Raw genomic sequence first — 25331 nt, forward strand, 5'->3', positions numbered from 1 at the left:
AGTGTCTACATATATTTATGTTGTTTTTTTTTTTATAAATTAAATATAGACATTGGTGAATATTATCATTTTCTCATTACAATAGCATCAACCATATTTTTTAATAATAAATGAATAATAAAACCCTTATCCGCACCCCAATGGTGCATAGGGCACTGCGTCATATAAACGCAGTGTTATCTTGATCGTTTAATTATAAAGGAAAGGTGATCAGCCCTCCGCTTCAGGTATCAGTCCAGGGTAGTATTGAATAAATATTACAGTGAAAAAATCACTTATATTTATTTTACCCCCCTTGGGAATCGAACCCGGGACCTCTAGAACGGTAGCCGAGCGTGCTGACCATTACACTACGGAGGCGGACAAAATATTTTTGAATATTCTCTGAATATTTTTTAATACGCGTCAAAAAATGTAAATTAAAAAAAATGTTGGTCATTGTCCATGTATTGACGAAATTAAAGCTGTTTATCAATAGTTTACAAAAGCGTTTTATGTGATAGACTTTTCGTTTGGTGGTCTGGAGCGAGAGGAACATTTTAACTAGGGTAATATAAAACATACGGTTTACGTAGAGATATTATTTAAATTGAGCGATACAATAATGTCGTTCATTTTCGAGAGCAACGTTAAGAGGTTCCATATTCGTGATTTTTCAGGAGACACATTTCAAACATTATAATTTTATTGCGTATATATGTTGCTATATTAAAAAAATTAATGTGTTGACGATAAGTTAACGTAAAATAATAGCTTAATGCATAGTTGTAGTTTCCTCTATAAAAGAAAAAAAACTCATAACGATATCACTAATTTGAATTTAGGAATTCTCTCAAATGAACATATAGCTTACAACATTTTGAGTGTGTCCAAATACTTGTTCACAAAATCTGGATTATCTCTAATTACAGGAGTTATTTTCATATTATTTTTGACATCTCATCAAAGATGAAGAAGAATATGGAAGTCTGGGCATTTACGGGGCTGACGACCAATAGATGTCTCTAGTGAAGTTCTAGTGATTCAAGAACAAGGTTTCTAAATTGGTTCATATATACAGAACTTCCAAGACATTTGAGTAGTGTGGTTGTCAATAATGGGTAGAATTGGTGAATGTTACACGTGTGTAAAGTGATCACTTAAACCAGCCTATGACGGTCGTCAGCCCCGTAAATGCCCAGACTTCCATATTCTTCTACATCTTTGATGAGATGTCAAAAATAATATGAACATGTAGCTTCATAAAGATTGTCATTGATTAATATAAAAATAAAGTCCATGTAATAAGGTACCTAGTTAAAAATAAATAGTAGAAGACATACGAGTGATTTAATGCAGTACTAATAATGCGTTCAAATATAATAATTGCCTCTTTGATCCGGTACATCTCTACTATCTTGTAGAGTATACCTTCTAGGCGAGAGGGACACGAATGACCGGTTGTAAATAAATGAATAGTTCAGTTAAGTCCAATCCCCTGCCTCGCCGACCGGCGACCGGCGACCCACTGACTCACATTTTACAGCGGATGCTGCGGTATCTAACCTGACTAGATAGTTTGATGGACGTTTTTTCATACAAGTGCATCTTTTTTCTAAAATGGCAATTATTGGTAGAAACTTAATGAGCGGGTGGTTTGATTGAATCGTTCCAGAAAGATCGATAATTTTGCCAAAGAGTAAATCAATACCGCATTTCACTAGGTTTACTATAAACTAGAAAGTGTATCGATATTATGAATTATATTCTTGAAATATTATAATTTCCAGGCGTATGCAAAATACAAAACCGCTACTAACATAGTTTTTATAGTAAAATAAAGTATACTCGATTTTGAAACGGCTTTTATTTACAATTAATATTTTTTGTATAAACATGCACGCCTCTATAGAGCAGTGGTTAACATGATTTGTTTATAATACAAAAAGTTATGGATTCGATTCACGGCTACGAAAATAAGATAAGATAAAAAAGTGAATTTTCACAAATACTCCACATTTGGATCTTAAAACTGATCTCAACATAAAAACAAAAAATAGTTTTATGTGCATTAGTGGCCCAAAATAAAGAAATAATGAGTAGGTATTAGCGTTAAATATACCTCAGAAGGAATTAAATGATATTCTTTTTAACAAATATTTTAATTTCAATCGTTACATGGTGTATGTGCATTTGAGAATACAAAGGAACATCTTGAAGTCAGATTGTTTATCACTATTTACAGACGTGTTAAGGTCACCGTACAATATGGTACATGAACACAAGACTTGGGATAAAAACCCTTGCAACAAAAGGATTTCCCAGCGCAGGCCGCAGACAGCAAGGCCAAGTAAAGTTACACGTAAATTGCCTACAAAAACTCGGCTTTCGATGTAAAGTTCTCGCGAGCAAAGTAGATTTTAATGTATTTCGTATTTATGGGAAGACGGAAAGCCTTGCCATAGAGATGTTCGGAGACTGGGCGAGTGTTACCTTTTGCGTTTTCCCGTGTTCAATTGAACAAGCTGGAAAAATCCGCACATCGCATTGGTCCATACGAGTACTTGCGTGTCTTGTAATTTAAATATGTAAGAACTATAAATATATGTACATTTAGTCGCAGTCGATAAAATGGTCTTTGTTTAAGGATAACACTACGGTAAGGTCCATTTTAAAACACTTTTGTTTGGTAAAATAACCTGAAATCTCCCTATTTAGGAAAACACAAATAAATATCGTTAGTCTTAAAAGCCTAAAGGATTAATTTCTTTACAACTACTGTAATTTCGTAATTATTATACCTACCATTAAATTATAATCACAAAAAAATTATGTGTGGTAAATTCAATCAAACCATTTTTCATTAAGTACGTGACAGAATAAAAAAAGATGCGTTAGATTTGGGTATAATAATTGGTGTAGAGTCAGTCAAGTTTTGAAATATGATTATATTACTTTTTAAAATATGAATATAATAATTCAACACAAAGTTCTCCATTACATCCATCAATTTCCCAAAATAATTTAACACTCATGTGTCAAAAAATGTGTTTATATATTTATATACATACAAATATAATAGCGAATCAGCATCTATAAATTGTCGGTACTAGAGAACGTTTGTAGAAATAAAATATGGATGTAGAAAGGAGGTTACACAGAGTTACAATTGTTAACCAAATATGGAGGGTTGGTGTACATGGTATAAATTCTATCAGACCATTTCTTTGTGGTTATCCCAAGATTTGTTTAGAATGGAATATAAATTTCAGGCCACAATAGTGAGGGCGCGATAAAAAAAATTAACACAAAATGTTTGTCTCTTACCGTATTTCTTGTTATCTTTGCCCTTATCTGATTTGCCTCTTTGGAAATGGTTCATCCTTGCTTCTTCTTCAATATCGTCATAGTCGGGCTGTGGAAAATAAAAACCATTAATAAAATGTCGTAGTTATATTTTTTATGGAGTTTTTTTCACTTAGTTAAATGTATACTGGAAGTGAAAAAATCGTTAAAAACAAATATTTTTTTATCATTGATAACAAATAAAAAAGAAGAATTTTTTTATGGGTGACATGTTTTCAGTTCGGTGCCAAAAAATTACGTTTTTTTAGTAAAAAATTCAGTAAGTTTTCTTTCTTTATGCAACAGTGAATTAGAAAATTTATAAAAGTAAAATTAAATTAAAATAGTAAGCATATTAGACACTGTCTATCCTCACAAGGTGTAGTAAATACCAGCTTTGAGGTAGGAAGCATTTACATAATTTTTATTTTCATAAAAAACAGCATTTTTTATTGTTAGTAAGTCTGGAGTGGATTTCAATACTTAAGTATAATCACAATAATTTATTTTATTACAATATAAAATAAGAAAAGGAAAAACCAAATGTGTGACTTGGTTTATGTGACACCTTTTACAATGCTTTTAGCAGTATTGTAAACATAAATCGATTCAAGGATGTGAGCAAAGTTTACCTTAAGGAAATTAATCATTATACTGGACGTATAGGAAAGAAGGGTCAAAATATTTATTAGCAAAGCGTCACAGGCGACCAACCCTCGCTTTATTTAGGAGAAATGAATAAAGCGCATTAGCTTTGATAAGTTAACATCGGAGATGCCATCTTGGCGGGATCCGTTAATAAATAACAAGAACGGCGTCCGTCAGTTCAGCCTCCTGGGCGGATTCTACTTCGGCGGGAGGGTCCATTAGTTCCACGGTTCAATAAATCGCGGACAGAAATAACTTTTCGGCCACACGTCAGGAGGTTCATGAACTGGACGAAATACCGAAACGTCCGCAACAAAAGAATCGCCCAGTTTTTCATCTCGATATATTTATTTCAATTTCAAATTAAACCTTACGTAACAGCACGATCTTTCTTGAATTTCTCGCACCGAGAGACCAACGTTACTTTTATTTTTAACATTATTTGTTTAGGTTTATTGGGAAATTGCTCTTAACTTTTACTGAAATAAAGTTACGTTGTGATATTTTTAGACAATGTACATTTAAAAACATTAACAAAGAAATGTATGTTGTGCTAGCGTGAGATTTTTCGTATTTGAAATGCATGATTAGCATTTCGCTTTACAAAATAGGGTATGAAAGGGGCTAGAATGTAGCCAGATGTTCGCTTAATTTTTAACTATAGGTAAAAAGAATATCATGCTCCACATTTTGGGTATATGATCAACAAATAAATCTTGTCTTATTTATTATTTTGAAAAAAATATTATTCAAGAGACTGCATACTAGTAGTGTAAATTTACGCAAGCTTGTTCAAGTATGCAAACCTGAATGCTTTAGCTTCTATTCCCAATTTCTTATCTAATATTCCTTCTCCGTCTTTTTTCCTATGTAGCAGTAATATTTTGCACCCTGAATGCCTTTACTTTCAATCTGTATCTTATAATATATCGGTAGTGTATTGGCAAAGGGATATATCTGTCAAATTTTTCATTTTCAAGTTTGTTCTGGCAAAAGGATTTATTTGCAATATTTGTTTAGTTTTATTAAGATATGTACATATAAAAATACATATATATATATATATATATATATATATATATATATATATATATATATATATATATATATATATATATATATATATATTTATATATATATATATATATATATATATATATATATATATATATATATATATATATATATATATATATATATATATATATTGTATATATATATATATATATATATATTATATATATATATATATATATATATATATATATATGTATATATATATATACATATATATATATATATATATATATATATATATATATATATATATATATATATATATATATATATACACATATATATATATACATATATATTAAATATATATTATATATAAATATATATATATATATATATATATATATATATATATATATATATATATATATATATATATATATATATATATATATATATATTTATATATATACATATATTTCACTTATATGTCCAATGATCTGGAGAGAAGGGCTTAACACTTTGCCTTCATATAATAATTGATGACGTAAATACCGGGTCGACTCGTTGCGTTGTCCTGTTCGTTGGGTGTAAAATATTTCTTTCTACTGCGACTTTTGGTGGAACTGTTTTTTTTTTCAAATGAAGAAGCGAACTTTTTTGCACTTATATTTTTTGACCGATGACCGTCTGATAAATGACGGTTCACGACAATATCCAGTCACTGGTCAATTTAAAGAAGTAGTTTAAGCTTATGAACCGTGTTTGATTTTTTAAAATCAAATTTAGTTTGAAATTTCAACGAGTATGAAAAACCGACTTGAATATCTATAAAATAAGTATAAGAACGGTTATAACCAAATCCAAAAAGTTTTTTTTTTAAATATCGTTGTTTAAAGTTTCCATTTCAATGAAGATTTTATCTTGGCAGGCCTTAATTGTTTTTAAACTTGTAAGCGGCGATTTCTTATTGAAAAATTGGAAACAGGCCAGTCGCAATGTACATTTCAAATTGAGTAAATTAAATAAGGAAATTTTATTTTGTAATCCTAACGAACTCTTTGGTATCTTGTATTTTTCATCTTAAATAACTTATATTATCGACATTTAGCTAAAAACAAAATGTATTAAATTTAATTTTGTATAAGTAAATATTTTTTTTGCATTTTTCTAAAAGATCATAATTGTTCATCGCAGATTAGAAAAAAGGATGGTGAAACATAAAATCTATGTTATTTCGATTATCCAATAATTGAATTACACCTATTTTTAGGTTAAAGGAAAAATATAAATATTCGAAAAATGGTTATCAATACTTAAGTGTCAAATTTTGCTTATTACTATGTTCACCCTAATGTTCATAAATACAAACTTTAGAATAGTGTCAACCGACACCCGAAAATCGAAATTTTGACCCCTTAAGATTAAAAATTAATCATTTCAGTTTTACCATAAATTAATCAAATTTCAGGTTTTGCGGTAGAGATGGCGACTGATCTAAAATTAATTGGTTTTTGAATGACTTGTCATATATAAGCGCCAGTGACCTTGGATTTTTAATAACGATGGCAAGTTTTGCTGTTGATAAATAGAATTTTGAAGAGTTCATTGACGCCTCATAAAATAGTTTAGAATATATTTTTTTAATAATATACACCAATTAGACTTATTTAGCTTTTGATGGTTCCGAAGTAACGTGTTGAAATGTTAATCGAATCGATAATAAAATTACAATGTGGTTAAAAATTGCTAGTTACATTTAATAAATCAAAAGTAATTTATTATAAATACAGCCTTAGACACATTACACTTTAAGACAACTTTTATTTTCATTGCACAAAGAAAAACATTTAAAGTTGAATAACAAGATACATATACGCAGTGGCGTGCACAGGTAATTAATTAGGGTAGGCAGTAGAGGTAGGTTGTAAGGTAAGCTAGGTACTACTTACTAGGGTAGGGAGTAGATATAGGCAGTAAAGTAAGCTAGGGAAGGTACTGGTTTCGTTTTTATATCGCTCATTCCTTTCAAGAACGTCATAAATCAAAAATCGTCAATTTTCAGTCGTGCATGTTTTTGGATTGCCCAGAAAATGTACTATATCCCAGCAAAAGTGGCATATTTTTAACTTAATATTTACCCGCTACGGGGCAGAAAATGTTGTTTTTGCATTTTGAAGAAAATGTATTGTTTAATTATTTTTTTAAATACATTAAACATTTTTCAAATGGAAAAAAACCTTTCAGGTTTTACCAAAAAAGATCTGTTGCACAGTAAAAAGTTCAATAGGTGGCTTGATATTTATTTTTAATACATAGTGTTATATTTTTAAACATTAAAAACGTTCTCCTGAAAAATCCAGTTTTTTGATTTATGAGGTTCTTGAAAGGAGTGAGCGATATGTCACGCGGGTAAGTGAGAAAAGGTACTGCTTTTCTGGCTACATGGACGGCACGCCCCTGCATATACGCATACATATGTTTATTATGTAATACGTAAGTAATATAAATTTGTTTTAATTAACATTTTCCTTATTTAAATTATTTTCTTCCCAAAAACACTAGTTGTCATTCAAAGTGAATGGCAACTCGTTCTTCTTCTTATTGTAGGCCTTGCGGCCTGTTTTTAAGAGGGATTAGCCTCTTAAAAACAACTTGTTACAAACATTAAATAAAAGATAAACCAAGTTTTATAATACGAGGGCCGACCCAAAAGTAACAATAAAAAGTAAATTTTACACACTTAGTTAAATGATTTTTTTGAAACGTAAAAATCGGGAGACTAAAAACGTCAAAAAAACATCCAAACATTACCGTTTTTAACCATTTTTTTTTATTTTTCGGCTCATAACATGGTACATAAGTGTGTAAATTTTCAAAAAAAAATCATTTAATTAAGTGTGTAAAATTTACTTTTTATTGTTACTTTTGGGTCGGCCCTCGTATATCATCATATATCAATATAGCATCACATATAAATATGTAACTATTCCCCTGGAAAACACGGAAAAAACGACCTTCTTAAAATGATAAATAAGTACGAAACGCGCAAATAAAATTGCAAGCCTTGAGATGTGCCGATGTAAATTATTTTAGACAAATGCATTAGCATTTTTCTAGCCAAATGTTGCAATACACACAATTTGTTGATGCTCGACAAATAGTATATCTAAAAAAATATTACTTCAATGCTCAATTTTTGTTTGCATTTTCTATTTGTAACTATTGGCAAACTAGTAATAAGAATAATATTGTAAAAAAAAATTCATCTGAGGTGAACACCTTACAAGTGCGAAAATAATAAATTTTATGTCTTTTTCTACGTTTGTTAATTTTTACAAAAACACATTGAATTACAGGTTGGCACAAAATTGGTAATATCTTCCGATAGGGTTATCAATTTTGTGAGTGACGTAGTAGGTACGTCAATCATATTTGACATTTGTGAACTAGACAGCTGCAGTATACAAAGAGATTGATAAAACGGGCACAAATGTGTATCAACACTGGCACAGCCACTTGAGAGATAAATCATACTTTCCACTTAACAAAAAATTGTAAAGGTTCTATTGAAGATTTCCACTACCAAAAGTATTTTTATAGTATTTTTTTTATAAAAAAACAAAATTGGATGATTAATTTTTGTTTAAATTAATTCTTAATTTTTGTTTAAATACTGCAGCTGTCTAGTTTAAAAATGGCAAATATTATTGACGTACGACACCATTTGCAAAAATGATGACATATTCTGAGAGTGATTAATTTTGCGCCACCATGTACAATTAAAAATGCTTCTAATGTCATTTTCATCAAATATGTTTAAAAATAAAAGTAAAAGTTGGATGATTGATTTTACACCTTCTTAATTTTGTTTCAATACTGCAGCTGTCTAGTTTACAAACGCCAAATATTATTGACGTACGACGCCATTTGCAAAAATGATGACATATTCTGATAGAGTGATTAATTTTGCGCCACCATGTACAATTAAAAATGCTTCTAATGTTATTTTTATCAAATGTGTTTAAAAATAAAAGTAAAAGTTAAGAAAGCATGAAAGTTCTTGTTTTGTGAGATTCAGAGACATGATATTCAGAGATAATATAAACTGTACTGTAGGTACTCGTAATATAATCCCCCAGATATGGCGTCTCGAGGGGAGCTCAGGTGACACCGTTATTCAGCACCAAGCAAAAAAACCTCGTATGTATGCAATATATTTTTAAACTCATCACACGAGTAGATGGAATTTGAACCAAATTTAAGCCAGGCGAATAAGTCAACTAAGGCTTTTGACTTTGTGGGAATATACTAGTCTCCAAATTTGCATCAATTAAACAATTGTCGAAGAACTGAAAACAATGGTTTAAACGTAAAAAAAACTAACAATAAAAAATCCTCTGTGCGTGGTATGTCAGGTCCCTATGACGTCGACTATCACTTGAGAATCATTGTCTCTGATCCATGTTCAATCTCGTATATTACGAAGCCAGTTACAGTAACGGAGCCTGGATATATTGCCTACATATATATATATATATATATATATATATATATATATATATATATATATATATATATATATATATATATAAATACATATATATATATATATATATATATATATATATATATATATATATATATATATATATATAAATGTGTACAAATATACATATAGGTATATAAATAAACGATGATTTTTTTTCTTCATCAATATCAATATATTATCTTTATGTCTACTGAGTCAATTATGTTTTAATTTTCATGAGATGGCTTCCATAAAGTTTATATCGACAATGTAAGTGTTTCTTTTACCCGAAATATTATAATGAAATTTAATTCAAATGATAGTCCATCACGGGGTTACTTAGTTAACAAAATGATCACTTAAACCAGCTACAAAGACTTAAATATTTATAAACTTATTCACATATGCTTATCTCGAATTTACTTACTGTTATTTATTATCCGTTATATCGAAACATTGCATCCATCAAACGCCATGATTTAAAGTGTATTTTTTATTATTATTCTAATGCTAATTAAGGCTTAAGATGCAGAAGAGTAATCTGTGTTCCGACCTAACTGATAACTGTAGGTATGTACGACATTAATTGCGAAATAAACTTTCTCCAAAAGCATTAGCTGAAATTGAAATTAATAAGGAGATTATGCTAACCGTGCAATAAACCGCTAAATACTGAATCGCATGAATAATACCGACATTCATCACTGTCGCGAGGTGAAATAAAATCACAGTCTTTCTTGGCTTAACACACCACTCATTTCATCTTCTTAAGCACAACATATTTATCATTTCGGATAAGTAAAATTTAGGTACTCAAAAATAATACTAAAAAGTTCTTTGTTAACATTATATAAAGGTATTTTATACTTTGTCATCTTTTTATGAGAGTAATCTTTTTATAAGAAAAACCATAGTACACGTATAGGACGTAAATTATAAAGATACAAGTATACATAAGAATTGTTAAAAGTGCATACATAAAAATTCTGATAGTGTAGTTGTCAATCATGGGTAATTGCTGCTTAATGTTACACATATCTAAAGTAGCCTTTATTGTTTATTAAAAAGTATTATTAACTTTGTGGTATCGTAATATAATACTCTCCTTATCATTCATCGTTCAGTTTGTTAAAGTGGTATTACACAAAGTGAACGATTAATGATAAGGAGAGTGTTCCAAAGTAATCACTTAAACCAATCTATAATGGGTTGTAAGCTCTGTAAATGCCCAGATTTCCATATTCTTTTTCATTTTTGTTGAGATATCAATAAACAAATCGACATAAACCAAGATAAACCCAGAAATTTGAACGAGAATTTGGACAAACTCAACATATTTCAAAATAAATTTGATTATTCGGTATTCGTCCTTAAATAATTTTACGTTTTTAATAATTTATATGTATCCGTTTCGGACTTGACTGTGTTTTGCACACTTTATAAATTGAATTCAAATGTGCGTTTTTTTTAAAAAAAAAACCTTACTGGAATTGTTTTTACAATAAAGATTTTTACTCACGAATTTAACTACTTACCTATATATGTTTTCAATTTTTCAATTATATTATTTATCAAAACGCTTATTGTGAATTAGATTTGAGTATGTATTTGTAATACTATTCGACCTTCAGAATACGTTTTGATTTTGCCGGTCGTATTAATTTACTAAGTAATATGTTGGTACCGAATCGTTCTTATGACCAAAGAGCTTTTTATAAAACTGATTAATGCAATTGACTAGACTGGTCGACAATAGACACCTTCGCAGTTTATTCGATTACCGCATAATCATTATCGAAATTGATCCTTCACCACAAGAGGAATACTTCTTGCATTATGTTCTATAATTTGCTAGTTCAAGGAATGTAATAAATCTGCCTACGCGTAAACGTCGTGTGTGAGGCTGATACATGACTATAAATACGTACATTTTCACGTGTGCACGTAATAGCTATAAGTCCTTCGGGGCAATGTAAAACATGCCTCATTTAAGGTGCAAACTTGTCCTCTTATTATTAATAATACGTGGACTCAAAATGGAGTCCCCGAACTTTGCTCCTGTAGCTATAAATCACAGCCATTAATCGTTAAATATTTGGAACTTTGTGTGTGGTTTCTCAAAAGAAGTTTAATAAAATGTTTAGGAATTCCAACCAAAAAGCCTTTTCTTGTATTGAAAGACTCATAAAATAATCTAAACAAAATATTTTGATTGTCGTATACGCATAGTATTATTGACACTATGCGAGAACATATATTAAAGAAAACTTATATGTATTTATGCATACTTCATAAAACTTGCATAAGTTTTCATAAAACTTATATGTATAAATATTTATAAGCTTTTTGATTGGTATACTTAGACGATTTCTACAATGAAATAAAAACTTTTAATACCGTTATATAAAACGTCACTAGTGTATCTAAAAATGGTGTATTTCTAAAATTTCAATATAAAATCCATGAAATATTAAACAATCCTTAACGAGCTATTTTTTTTTAAACCGATGTTTTGTTTTACAACATTAAAAAAAAACGCACAATGTGTTTTGAAAACTAACAATTCTCTAAAAATTACATCTGGGATTGTAATTTTGCATAAAATAGCATCTATACTATTCCTTTATCAGAAATAATAATGGATTTATGTCTACATAATATGTACTAGTATGGGGGAATAATTGAATTAATCTACTTTCGTATGCAATTGCATTCCTATCTCGGCAAAATATAGTAGGGACATAAAAATAAAGCACTGGATATGATTTTCTTGCGAGTCTAGAAATGGAACTGTGGTTTTATATCAATACAATGTTTCAATTACATATTATAGCGTATAAGGCACTACTCCTGTCGATCGTGATTGCGAAAGGAGGCCATTGATTAGTGGTTGTTTTTATTTATTCATTTATTTTTATTGATATACTGCACCCCGAGTTACAGCACACCGCAAATCTATTCACGATTTTACATTATGAAATCTCAAGTAATCAAATTATTGGAAAAACTATTTTCGTCTATATGGAATGTATGGAAGCGAAACATGGAACTGGCAAAGGAAGGATGAAAGCAGAGTGAACGCTGTTGAAATGCGCTCCCTCAGACGAATGTGTGTAAAATCATTGTATGACAGAATTAAAAACGAAGATATAAGAAAGGAATGTAATGCTGAACGAGGAATAATTGAAAAGATTAGGAAGAGTTCTTTACGGTGGTATGGACATGTGGTGCGAATAGATAACGAGAGAGTGACTAAGAAAATATATGTGGCGAATGTGAGAGGGAAAACAGAGCGAGGACGACCGAAAAAGACTTGGCACGATCAGATCAATCAGAACTTAAAATCTGGCGGTGTCAAAAGTCTGCGTAATCGGAGGGCATGTATGACTAGATGTGAAGGAGGCGAGGAGTATATGTCAGGACAGAAGAGTGTGACGTTCCATCCTCTCTGCCTACTCCTGCGGGGAAACGGTGTGATGGTAGTAGTAGTAGTAGTACTATTTTCGTCGAGAGTTTATTGTTGATATCTCACCAATGATGAATAAGAATATAGAAGTCAGGACATTTACACGGCTTACGATTTGTCATTGGCTGGTTTAATGATCTCTGTGTACACTGTGTAACATTCTACATCCTACCCGTGATTCTCAACCCCATTACTCAAAATTTTGAAGGTAGTATTTATGTTTCAATTAAAGAGATCTCGTGTGTTCTTCGCCGACGTGTATGGTTCGAGTTAAGTTTTTTAACATTTCATAATTTGCATGAAATGTAGAAAAAAAAATCTTAGGAGTAAGGGGTTCTTTATTTCATATATTATATAAGATTTACGTATATTAATTATTTGAAATATTAGATTTATATTATTATCCACTAAGGAATTATTTATAAAAATATTTTTTATGGATCTTTTTATAAATAAAGAAAAAGATGTAAGTGCTACATTTAAGATATCAGTATTTTTTAACAAAATTTTTAACACTCAAAATATTGTGAAACTATTTTTGTTTTTGGTAAATAAATTACTGGGGGTCATTCACTGTCAGCTTTATGGCGCAATAAATAATCGGTCTTTATATTGTTTAATCCATTAAATATATTAAAAAGTTCGACACTTCAAGAGACAAAATCTCCGACACCGCTTCCGAATGTTTCGTAATTTCTCAGTATCCATTGTCAGAGGTGCCAGAAACAGAGAAAGTAAGTGTGCACCGCCTTTTTTAAGTTCAAAAAAGTGTTTCTATAGAAATGGTTTTACGTAAATGTAACGCTTTGATGTATTCGATAGCCCACAATGAAACTTTCAAAGTAATATAGCGCTCAAATTGAGCGATTCAGGAAAAGTGGACGAGACTAATAACTGGCAGTAGAATCACTTCAGAATCAACTTATCAAAGATACTGAGAAATTCAAGTACCCACATACCATACATCACACACTATTTATCCGGCGATCCGGTTAAGAAGAGCGATCTATGTTGTGCTTCAAGATTGATGTAGAAATCACAGCACAATGACTATTATTTTCGGCATAATATTTGACATGAGAAAATCAAGCAGCAATGCAGGCACAATGAAAGTGATCGGTTGAATGAATTTATGGAAGGACTGTGCTATCCTGTCCGAGGCGAGAGGGTGTTATTCTGTCATCCAGTATCGATATGGAAGATAATTAGTAGGACTATGCTTTCAAACATAATATATTTTTTAAATGGGAATTGCATTTATTATTTACATTGCTTATTATGTACAAGGTTTATGGATCATTAAGTAGATTTTTGTTTCTTTAAACTAAATAAATATGTTTTTATTTAAATCTGTGTTGGGAACAGCAGGGATAATCTAGTGTGGGCCAATCAAGAAGTTCTCATAATATAACTATGTATATACTGTATAGAGAAGTGATGAAACTTTTAATAATTCTTTGATAATTGATAATAATGATAATATTGATAATTGATAATAATGATAATTTGGGTTAATGAATATCATATTTTATTGTACAGAAGCATTATGTTTTCCTTCATCATAAGGGTTTTACTTTTAAGAATATGTAGCGGTTAGTTTAGTCATTTGAGAATAATCACAGATTTGAACTATCTATGTTTATAATAAATATTATGTTTTTGATGAAAATCAGACTATAGAAATGATTTTTTTGTTAAATATTTTGTTACATAAGATAAAAACCTATTTATATTTTCAAATGAATCTGAGAAAAAATATAGTATCAAATAATAATAACATTTAAAGTATAGTAGTACTATAAAACTATAATGAGGCTTTTATGAAAACTGTAATACCCTTGATAAAATTCACTTTTAAAGATTTTAAAAGTCATGAAATAAAAAAAATACAATGATAGTTCTTCAAATAAAGAAACAATAATTTAATTTAAAAGTACATGTTTCTTACCTTAGGTATGTCATGAGGGTATATGCCATTCTCTCTCGGCGGTAGTTTGGGCGGCTTGTCACCTCTCCTCTGTCCGCCCTGCATCATGAGCTGTTCCCTGGAGTTGGCGACCATCCCGTGCCCATTGACTCCGTTACCGTTGAACCCTGAACTTCCACTGGACCCGGATCCCGCTGGGCCGTTGGCCACACTGTAAGGGTCCTCATCAGGGATCGGGATGCGAGGTCTGTTCTTGATATCGACGACTTGGCGTTGAACTGGAAAAAAAACAAATCAATTAGAAAAAATGATGCCGCACATTTGGTACGAACGCATAAGGTACCGGTATTTTACCATATTAATTTAATTATCCTAAACTAGCACCGTCCGCCTCCGTGGTGTAATGGCCACCGTATTTAGCTACCGTGCTGGAGGTCCTGGGTTCGATTCCCAGGGGGGGTGAAAATAAATATTAGTGATTTTACACTGTAATATTTATTTAATATTAGCCTTGACTGGTTCCTGAAGCGTAAGAGTGATCACCTTGCCTTCATGTAAGAAATGATCAAGATAACGCTGCGTCGAATCGATGCAGTGCCCTATGCACCATTGGGTGTGGATAAGGGTTATAAGTAAACTAGCATTAGAAGACTGGTACCTTCAAGTAATTAATGATCAAGATAATAACTGGATCTAACCAAAGCATGATACAAAATAATTAAGAAAGAAGAGCAGGTTCACTTAAAAAAAAAATAACTGGAAAACCGAAGAAAACTTGGCATGTTCAAGTATTTCAAATACTTGGGCGTCGTCAGGACAGAAGTCGGAATAATTGGCGGGTACGTGTGACAAAATGCATGAATATGGAAGAAGCGAAGATTGTTTGCAAAGACAGATTGGTAAGGCGTTTTATTATCTCTGCTTACCCCTGCGGAGAAGCGGCATGATGGTTTCTTAGTACTTCTTCATTGTCAGCTGTCTCTCTAATGCTGGATATAAGCCTCTTATATATTTTTTCCGAATTCTATTATTACTACTTAGTTAGTTTTTATGGAAGTGAAAGTATGGAATGTATGGAAGTGAAACAAGGAGTTGGCAAAAGAAGGATGAAAGTAGAGTGAATGCAGTCGAAATGCGATCTCTCAGAAGAATGTGTGACAAAACGATGTATGATAGATGTGCGAATAGTGAAATAAGGAAGGAATGCAAAGCTGAAATAAGCATTATCGATAAAACTAAGAAAGGTGTGTTGAGATGGTTTGGACATGTAGAACGGATGAGTGAGGAAAGAACGGTAAAACAAATTTATGATGCGAATGTTAGTGGGAAAAGAAGCAGAGGAAGACCGAGAAAAACAAGGCACGATCAGGTATGCCAAATACTTGAAAGTGGTCAGGTTAGGAGTCGTAACAATCGGCGGGTATGTATGAAGAGATGCATGAACGTGGAAGAGGCGAAGAATGTTTGCAAGGACAGAGTGGTGTGGCGCTCTATTCTCTCTGCCTACCCCTGCGGAGAAGCGGCGTGATGGTTAGTTAGTTAGTTAGTTAGTTTTTTAGTTAGTTTTTATCATGGTAAAACTTAAGTTTTTACCAATCAACTAATTTTACAATAAAAATTATGGTAAAATAGTTATTTGTGACTCATTAAAAATTAACGTTAATGATTGTAACATTTTATTACTACCTAATGAAAGCCAATTAAAACAAACATTGTAAAAGATAATAACGATTTATCGCGTAATGTTTATCGCTTGAAGAGAGATTTCAAGCCAATAACTTATCGATTGGTTAGATTACACGTTTAATTGGTTGAATTAGTAATACAAAAAAAAATATATAAACGCTCAACCAAGTTTTTTGGGAAATAAACGTTTTCACATTCTGTATCCGTTTCAAAACAGAAATCTCTAGGCGTGAAGGTTGAGTTAGTGGTAAATAGTGTGAAGAAAAAAAACAATATTCAACGAACTTGAAACTTTGACTTATTCAGTCATGGGATGTCATTATTTGTTATTCTAAAGACGCGCTACAATAGTACAAGACAAGTTAACTAATTAATTGAATCTTGAACTTAAAATTGTTTGTAGACTGAGGTCTCTGTAGAAAATTTATTGCCTTGTAAACAAGTGACGTTTATACCTATTAATGTTAAAAAATGTAATTTATTAATAGCTAGCTGTACCCGGCCGTGCGTTGCTGTGACTCAGTCTGATTAAATGGAAAAGAAATAAAATAGATAGCACACATTTCTAATGTTTGATTTCACAATGCTTGTGAAGTAATGAAAAAGTTAAAATATTTGAAACAGCAATGAAATCCTAAGTGACCTGAGGTCTCTGTAGAAAATTTATTGCCTTGTAAACAAGTGACTTTTATACCTATTAATGTTTAAAAACGTAATTTATTAACAGCTAGCTGTACCCGGCCGTGCGTTGCTGTGGCTCAATCTGGTTAAATGGAAAAAAATAGAAAGCACACATTTCTGGTGTTTGATTTCACAATGCTTGTAAGCAATGAAAATACTTAAAATGTTTGAAACAGCAATGAATTCGAAGTGACAGTGATGTTAAGAAGCACGTTGTCCGCCATGATTAATGTAATGTATTGCGTGTTTTGCTGTTACGTGCCATATATGAATAAAATGGAGATATTTATAATAAAAACACCTGTGAACTGATTTATTTAACATTATATTTTTTGACATCTCATCAAAGAAGAATATGGTCTGGGCATTTACGGCGCTGACGACCGTCATAGGCTAGTTTAAGTGATCACTTTACACACGTGTAACATTCACCAATTCTACAACACCACTCAAATTCTTGGAAGTTCTAAATATATATAAACCAATTTTGAAACATTATTCTTGAATCACTTTTTCTTTATCTTTGATGAGATTTCATAAAATAATATGAAAAATACTCCTTTACTTGGAGATAATCCAGATTTGTGAACAAGTATTTGGACACACTCAAAATGTTGAGTTAATTAAACTCGATGATGTTTTACAATAAGCAATGAAAAAATAAATAAAATTGTAAGAAATAATTTGAGAATGTTATTTAGATTTATGATAACATTTATTAAGAATGCAGCAAGCATTCATATTGCACACATAATATTTCATTATTCGTGAAGGTGAAATCATTTTTAATCGAAGGCATTTCTGTCTTAAAGTCAACTAGTTATTTAAAAGGCTGGAAGTGTTGCAAAAGGTATCTATTATTCAGGTGTAATGAACTCAAGAGAGGACATTCTCTATTTCAATATATCCTTGATATGGGAAGCTCAATAAAATGAGGTTTACCATAAATTTAAATACTCCTTACACATTACACAAATTATTTAATCAAAAATATTATATGGGTTTTTAATTTATTGAAAATTTTAACAATAAACATACATGTACATACGAGTACGTTCACTATTCTGGCCAATTTTGGTCATCCATATTGTATTATTTTTAATAGTTGTATATATGCAATGCTAGTAGATTCCTTTAACATACTAAATCTTATTTCGTAGATTCGAACTGATGGTGGTGCCATCAGTTGAGAATTTTATAAAGTAAATTTAACTTACTTCATATTATTTTTGACATCTCATCAAAGATGAAGAAGTTTATGAAAGTCTGGGCATTTACGGGGCTGATGACCGTCATTGTCATAGGCTGGTTTAAGTGATCACTTTACACACGTGTAACATCCACCAATTCTACCCAAACCTACTTAAACCAGCTTATGACGGTTATCAGCCCCGTAAATGCCCAGACTTCCATAAACTTCTTCATCTTTGATGAGATGTCAAAAATAATATGAAAATATGTAACTCCTATAATTGGAGATAATCCAGATTCGTGAAAAGGTATTTGGATACACTCAAAATGTAGTAAATTAACTTACTTTAATCAAATATAGGTGAGATTCATTCTGAATTAGTTCACAAATATTTTTTTTATAGAGAGACCCTGAAATAACATTTCAATTTGTTTTTGCGTAAGTATACTTATGTAAACACACTCTTTTATACTCTTTTGTCAACACAAAGTAATAATCTATAGGCCATGGATGAGAATTTTTGTCCAAAAATGGGTGTTTTAGTGGGCTTTTTCGTATAATGTCCTATGCGGGAAAGATTAATCATACTTTAATATTTGGCAGTAACAAAGGAATACCAGACAGCGTGGGTAACTCCTAAGGTTGGGATGAAAATTAAAAATAACGATAATTTAATAATAACGCGAAGGTTGTAAAATACAATGGTGTATAAAATTGTGCATTTGACCTTAAATTTCATTTATATGTCATTTATATGATAAACAGTGCACAATTTTGTATAACCGGAAGTTCCGTTTATACAAGCGAGCTATACAATACGTTTTAATACAAAAATCTGTCTACAATGTGAGTAAATCTAAAAGAACACCAAAAAACATTTTGATTTTGAAGAACGAAAATGTTCTGTTCAGATGGATAATAACAAAAAGGTACTCTAAATAGATTTTCTTTAAATTTTCATTTTTAAATATTTTTTTACGTATTGTATTATTTCATGTAAATGTCGGTAACTAATTTCATACGGTGACAGGCCTCAATATTTATATAAACTAGCTATATTTGCTTTACAATATATAGCGATATTATATATTTCTACAAGGGAAGTATAATAAATCATTAAAACTTTGAGGTTTTTAAACATTACCTCCCATATTTAATTTTTGAAAACAAATATTTTGTGTCCACTTGATTAAATAACAAAAATCAAACTTCCGTAGTATAGATCATTAGGGAAAATCGGACATAGAAAAGTGCATAAACCGAGGACGAATTCCTCTTAGGAGTCTAATGGTCTAAGACAATAGTCAAATCAGATCTGGGAGTCACGTGTCCTCGAGGGTATTACGTCATTATCATAAATAGAGTCTGACATTTTCCGTTATAAGAATAGCGCGGAGCGAAACCTTCCCACTTGCGACTTGTCACCGTTCTGAGAAAAGGTCAACGCTAGGGAGGATGGAAACCCGCTTCTTATTCGGAAGGTCTTCCTACGTTCGTTCCTCCTGATTTACGTTGTCATACAAATTGCTTAAGAGAATAATTCTAGTTGTGGAGGATAAACTGTTAAGTATAAAGTATTACATTGTTACGTTCCTAATCAGTTTTTTACTATTAGTTACCTAATTGGCGGTTTTTTAACCTAAGTTTTTTACTATTAGTTACCAAATAGTTAACTAATTGCATCAAATTGCTTGGTTATTTAAAAGAGCGTGTTGGTATAAGATACAATACGCCTTTTTACAATGTAACCAACATGGGAATTTATAATACTACGAAAAAATAACTCTATGCTATTTTTGCTTAAACAATTTCTTTTTCTTTTTGTAGGCGTTTTGGTTAACATGTTAGTTTATTAATCTCAAATAATCAAATAAGTATCTATCATAATTGTTTTTTTTTTATGTATGTAGTAGGTAACGCACGAAGGTAAATATTTCCACAGTTAATGTACCTATCGTTTATTATCATTGTGTTTTTTTTAAGTAATTTCGATTAAAATTCAGTGGTTTGTGCGTGTGATTACCATGTAATACATTTTTGAGATCGATTTCTAGCTGGCGAAAAGCTTTGATGGCTGGAGAAAACGTACTGTTAATGTATTATTACGGCAAGTGCCGTAGAGTAGTCAGATAGATTTTCGACTGCAAAACTGGCATCGCGAGTTGGATTCCCGCCAATTGCGAAATGAAATTTGAGAAATATTTTAAATTGGTTGTTTGCGATGTATTTTCCACCTTTATCTTCTCTACCATGCCTGCAAACAAACCTCTAAAAATAAAAGATTTGCTGGTTATTTGTTTTAATATCAAAACAGATTAATTAAGATAAAACTGTATTAATCATATATAAATCTATAAGTTTAATCAGGTTTGGATAGAGAGAGTTATATTTATATTATTTAGTTATCTAAATTTAACCCCTTTACGTTTTTTTAAACATTGGCGTGTAGTATCAGAATATGAAAATTAAATTACATGACTACTTGAAGTTGGCGAAATGAAAGACTATACATATTTAGACTAAACAATACATAGGAATATATAGTATTTTTAATGGATGATTTCTTATTTTCTTTAAATATATTTGTATGTTTTGCTTGTATTCAGTGTACCTACCTGTCTAGCGTCAAGTTAGTTGTTTATGTATGAATCGCGATGTTGGGAGAGGAGACCTTGTAGTCTGTCATTGCGGATCTTGTCAAAAGAGGTTTAGCAGCCATTAGGGAGGTACCGCCGTACCAGACTATTCAGCTATTCCTAACAATACAGTAGGCGTGCGCAGGACAAGAACGTGGCTGTGATAGAGCCTTGATAAGGAGCTCCTAACGCCGCCATGGTCACTGGGAAGCAAAACCTTTCGTGAAATAAGAGATGAACTAGGGATTTTTAAGGAACAAAATTAATGTAAAAAATCATCCAATAATTTGGTATATGATATCTGGAACATGTCACTTGCTAACTATGTATAAAGCAAGAATAATTACAATACTTCAGGCTGATGTATAATTCCTGACCTAATATGTTCATCTTTGTTAAATATACCGTAGAACGGGGCTACTTCAACTTTGATGTGTTACTTGAGCCCAGTACAAAAAATATTTAGATCTTGGTATCGATCGAAGTATCGTGACAATAAGTGTCACCTGTCAAGGAAATAATGAATCATGTCGATACGTTCATTATTGTGGACTGAATACAGATTTAATGATTTTTTTGTACTGGATACAAGTAACATTTCAAATTTCAAGTAGCCCCGTTCTACGGTACTTAAAGAGATTATTATTTTATTCAACAATTATTACAAAAATTATATTTATAATGTACAAATTAGCTACGGCCGTAAATAAAGGATTAAAAAATACTCGTATAATTATCTAATCGTTAGAAATTAGCAAAAATTAAAATAATTTTAATCGATAAACATATTCAAACACAAATAATTTATTGGATTATTTTTTAAATCCCAATAAAGACAAAGAAGAATATGGAGGTCTGGGTATTTACAGGGTTTATGGCCTGTCATAGGCTGGTTAAGTGATCACTTTATACACGTGTAACCACATTCATCATTCTACCCATGATTGACAACCACACTATTCAAATTTTTGGAACTTCTACATTTATCAAATATTGATTTTCATAGACACAAAAATGTGGACTATTGAAGTTGTCAACCCCAGGACCAACAATTGCGATTTCCCACTAAGAATACATAAACGTAACTTTGTTCACCTATGTGTATTTCTATCACGTAATTTCTCGTTTTAAGATGACTCCAGTGACTTCTTTTGATGCACGTGATTTACTGGAAATATCTTTGGTGACAACGGACAACAGCTTCCATTTTCCCATTCTCACGATTTATTAATCATTGCAAAAATACGAGTCATTCCAAAAACAATAAAAATAAAAAAAATATCAATAAAGAAAAATGATTAATTATTTTTTCAAGTAGTATTTTTAACATAAATCTAAATCAAATGTTATCTTTACCTTTTTGCGTTAGTCTTGAAGATACACGAAATGTGTATATATTTGAATATTACGCAGTCAAATTTAGACAATAAAAACAATAATTCATGATTATGACATGCCTACATATGCATATTATTTTCAAAGATTAATGTTAACGAACCCACAAACAACTACAAACGAGAAATTTACTAGTAAATTTCAAGTATTGTTCGAAAACACTTTGTAAGCAGACAATGCTATTTTCAAGGATATAAAATCTATAAATTATTAATTACGAATGATATTTTTTGGCATATGTTAATTCAACAGGATATTTAAAAACGCCATAATGGTTTTGGTGTAGGTAAAAATAAATTAATGTTCAATGTGTTTTTGTAGAATATGCTTAATTAATAACGTCCAACTAATCCAACGACAAAAAATAAAAACAGCAAAAATGTCAGTCAAAGTTGATACAATATTATAAATTTACTATAGTCAATCATGTCAAATATTGTTAATACACTTCCTCATTCACTTGGCCATAACATATTTTTATTAAATTAACGCTATGTAACTTGTGCCTTGTAATTATGTTTTATTTGTAAGGAAAAGGGATTTGGCAAATGAAATCTTATTTTAACTTAAGGTCGTTTTTTATAGTCACGCTCCAAAGGGTTTGTGGGTGTTATTACTAATCGTTGAATACTATATTTTTGTGAAATTGATTTCACTTGCTTAATTATTCTGCTTTTGGGTGAACTACACTTTGCGATCACTAAAATAAATAAATAAAAAATTGTTACAATTTAGACTTATTTTTATAAATTATATATCACACTAAGTGTTTTCTTAAAATGTTTATAGAAACATTAGTTTTTAAACAATCTAAAGTAGTAGGATTTCAATTCATTCAAATATTAAAATGTACAAAAAACATGAAATACCCCGATTTCAAATGTATCATGCTTTGAGACAATATGCCCTTTAAATATTTTTTAACGAAATAAAAATGATAAAAGTATTTTTAATATTATGAGGCTTCATTAATTTTATAACGGTTTTGAAATATCGACATTTAAAATTACCTACAAAACGATGTTTTGAGCTGTATGGATCTATGATGTTACAGCCGTACACAGGATTTACTTTCGGGAAGAAAGATGTAAGAGCGACGTTTGTGACATCTTCAGAATGATGACGTTACAAACGTCGCCCAAATGTCACAAACTGCGGCGAACAGTTTTTATTTTTCTATGGAAACATTATTACAAACAAAAACATATGATTTGAACGTTCAAACCGTTATACCCGATTTATGAAAACACCATATCCATATACTCGTAAATAAAAATGTATGTGTTCATTTGTTCAAAATCTCATATCTCCTTAAATTCTTCACCAATTGCTTTGAAATTTAATTCAACGTAGCTTCGAATACGCGCGTGATTTTAATGTTCTGTTTTATTCTCTCTTTTCCATTTAAACAGACTGAGCCACAGCATCGTGTAGCCGAATACAGCTACGTAATGATATGTTTTAGCTAAGTGACGTAAGGTGGGTTTATGCAGGTATCACTTTTATTTTCCTTTGGTGAATGCTTCATTATTTAAAATGATGAAATCAGTACTAAAAGATTATTAAACAATAATCTTTATTAAACCAATTCTGTACAAATTTTACGCATTATTAATTTTATAAACAGTCTGACTCGGTCCATTTTAGCATTTAGATCAGTTATTGAATTAAAGTAGAGCGAATAACTCAATGTAAACGCCTATTATAAATCGAATTATTGCAATAGCATTTGACGTTCATTGAATTATACAACATTTTCAATGCTTGAGTAAATTAATGCAAAGCATACTGCAATACTATTGATTAAAGTACCTATCTAAGTAAAATAATATTCGCCAGTAATACGTGAAAATATATTTTCCACTTTTGCCTTTTGAATAACAAATAATTATTTCCATTACACAGTTTGTATTTTTTGCATCAAATGAAGGGGTAAGATTTTTTAAAATTCATCCTTATTTATTTATCAAAAATTATTGTTATTTGTCCGTTGCCTTTTGTATGCTGACGATGCTGTTTTTCTTGCCGATAGAAGAGAAGACCTGCAGGCGTTGGTGATAAAAGTGTATAGCGTGTGCAAGGACAGTGATTTACTCATGAATGTTGTCAAATCCAAAATTATGGTTTTTGAAAGTGAGGAATGTAGACCTGGGTGTGAAATATTGATAAATGGGGAAATTTTGAAACAGGTCAATGATTTCGTAAGTATAGGAAGTATATTTCTAGGGATGGAAAGATTGATAAAGATTTAGAAAGGAGAGTAAATGTTTGTTTGTATGAGGAAATGCATGAAAGTGGAAGTGGCGAAGATTGTTTGCGAAGACATATTGGCATTATATTCTCTTTGCCTATCATCACGCCGCTTCCCCGTAAGAGGAGGGAGAGAGAATAGAACGCTACACCAATCTGTTTTTGCACAACAATCTTGACCCCTAACGCATTCATACATCATCTGATACATATCCCCCGACTTTTCCGACTTCTGACCTGACCACTTTAAAGTAGATAAAATATTCGATCATGAAAAAACACTCTCCTTATCATTCATCGTTTACTTTCTGCAATATCACTTAAAACACTACTTCACGGCTACCGTTATCGGAATAATCATTCCATAATCAGGTTCAATCATTCATAATCAACTGTATACCTGATGATGGAATGGTTACTCTACAGTTGACCTGTTGATGGAATAGTTATTCTGAAACCGGCAGTCGGAATAACCATTCCATCGTAGTAAGTACACGGTTTTAGTTGATGATGGAATGGTTCGTCTATAGTTGACCTGATGACCAAATAATTATTCCAAAATCAGCCGTCGTAAAGTA

At 31.0% G+C, this 25331-nt stretch overlaps 1 protein-coding gene across 6 annotated transcripts in view; it reads right to left on the reverse strand.

The window, feature by feature from the left end:
- Positions 1–25331, reverse strand: part of exp (expansion) — a 239648-nt gene that overhangs the window by 18468 nt on the left and 195849 nt on the right. For all 6 annotated transcript variants that reach the window (XR_015837370.1, XR_015837371.1, XM_088257972.1 and 3 more), the window contains exons 7-8: positions 14935–15191; positions 3307–3394 (exon numbers count right to left, since the gene is read on the reverse strand). Coding sequence is in view for 4 of the 6 variants with exons in the window: in XM_088257972.1 (XP_088114098.1) it covers positions 3307–3394; positions 14935–15191 (345 nt within the window). In the remaining 2 variants the exon portion in view is untranslated. The remainder of the gene's footprint in view (positions 1–3306; positions 3395–14934; positions 15192–25331) is intronic.

This window comes from Brachycentrus maculatus, unplaced genomic scaffold (assembly GCF_059751285.1).
Source record: "Brachycentrus maculatus isolate JH-2025_06_01 unplaced genomic scaffold, ASM5975128v1 h1tg000089l, whole genome shotgun sequence".
NCBI lineage: Eukaryota > Metazoa > Arthropoda > Insecta > Trichoptera > Brachycentridae > Brachycentrus > Brachycentrus maculatus.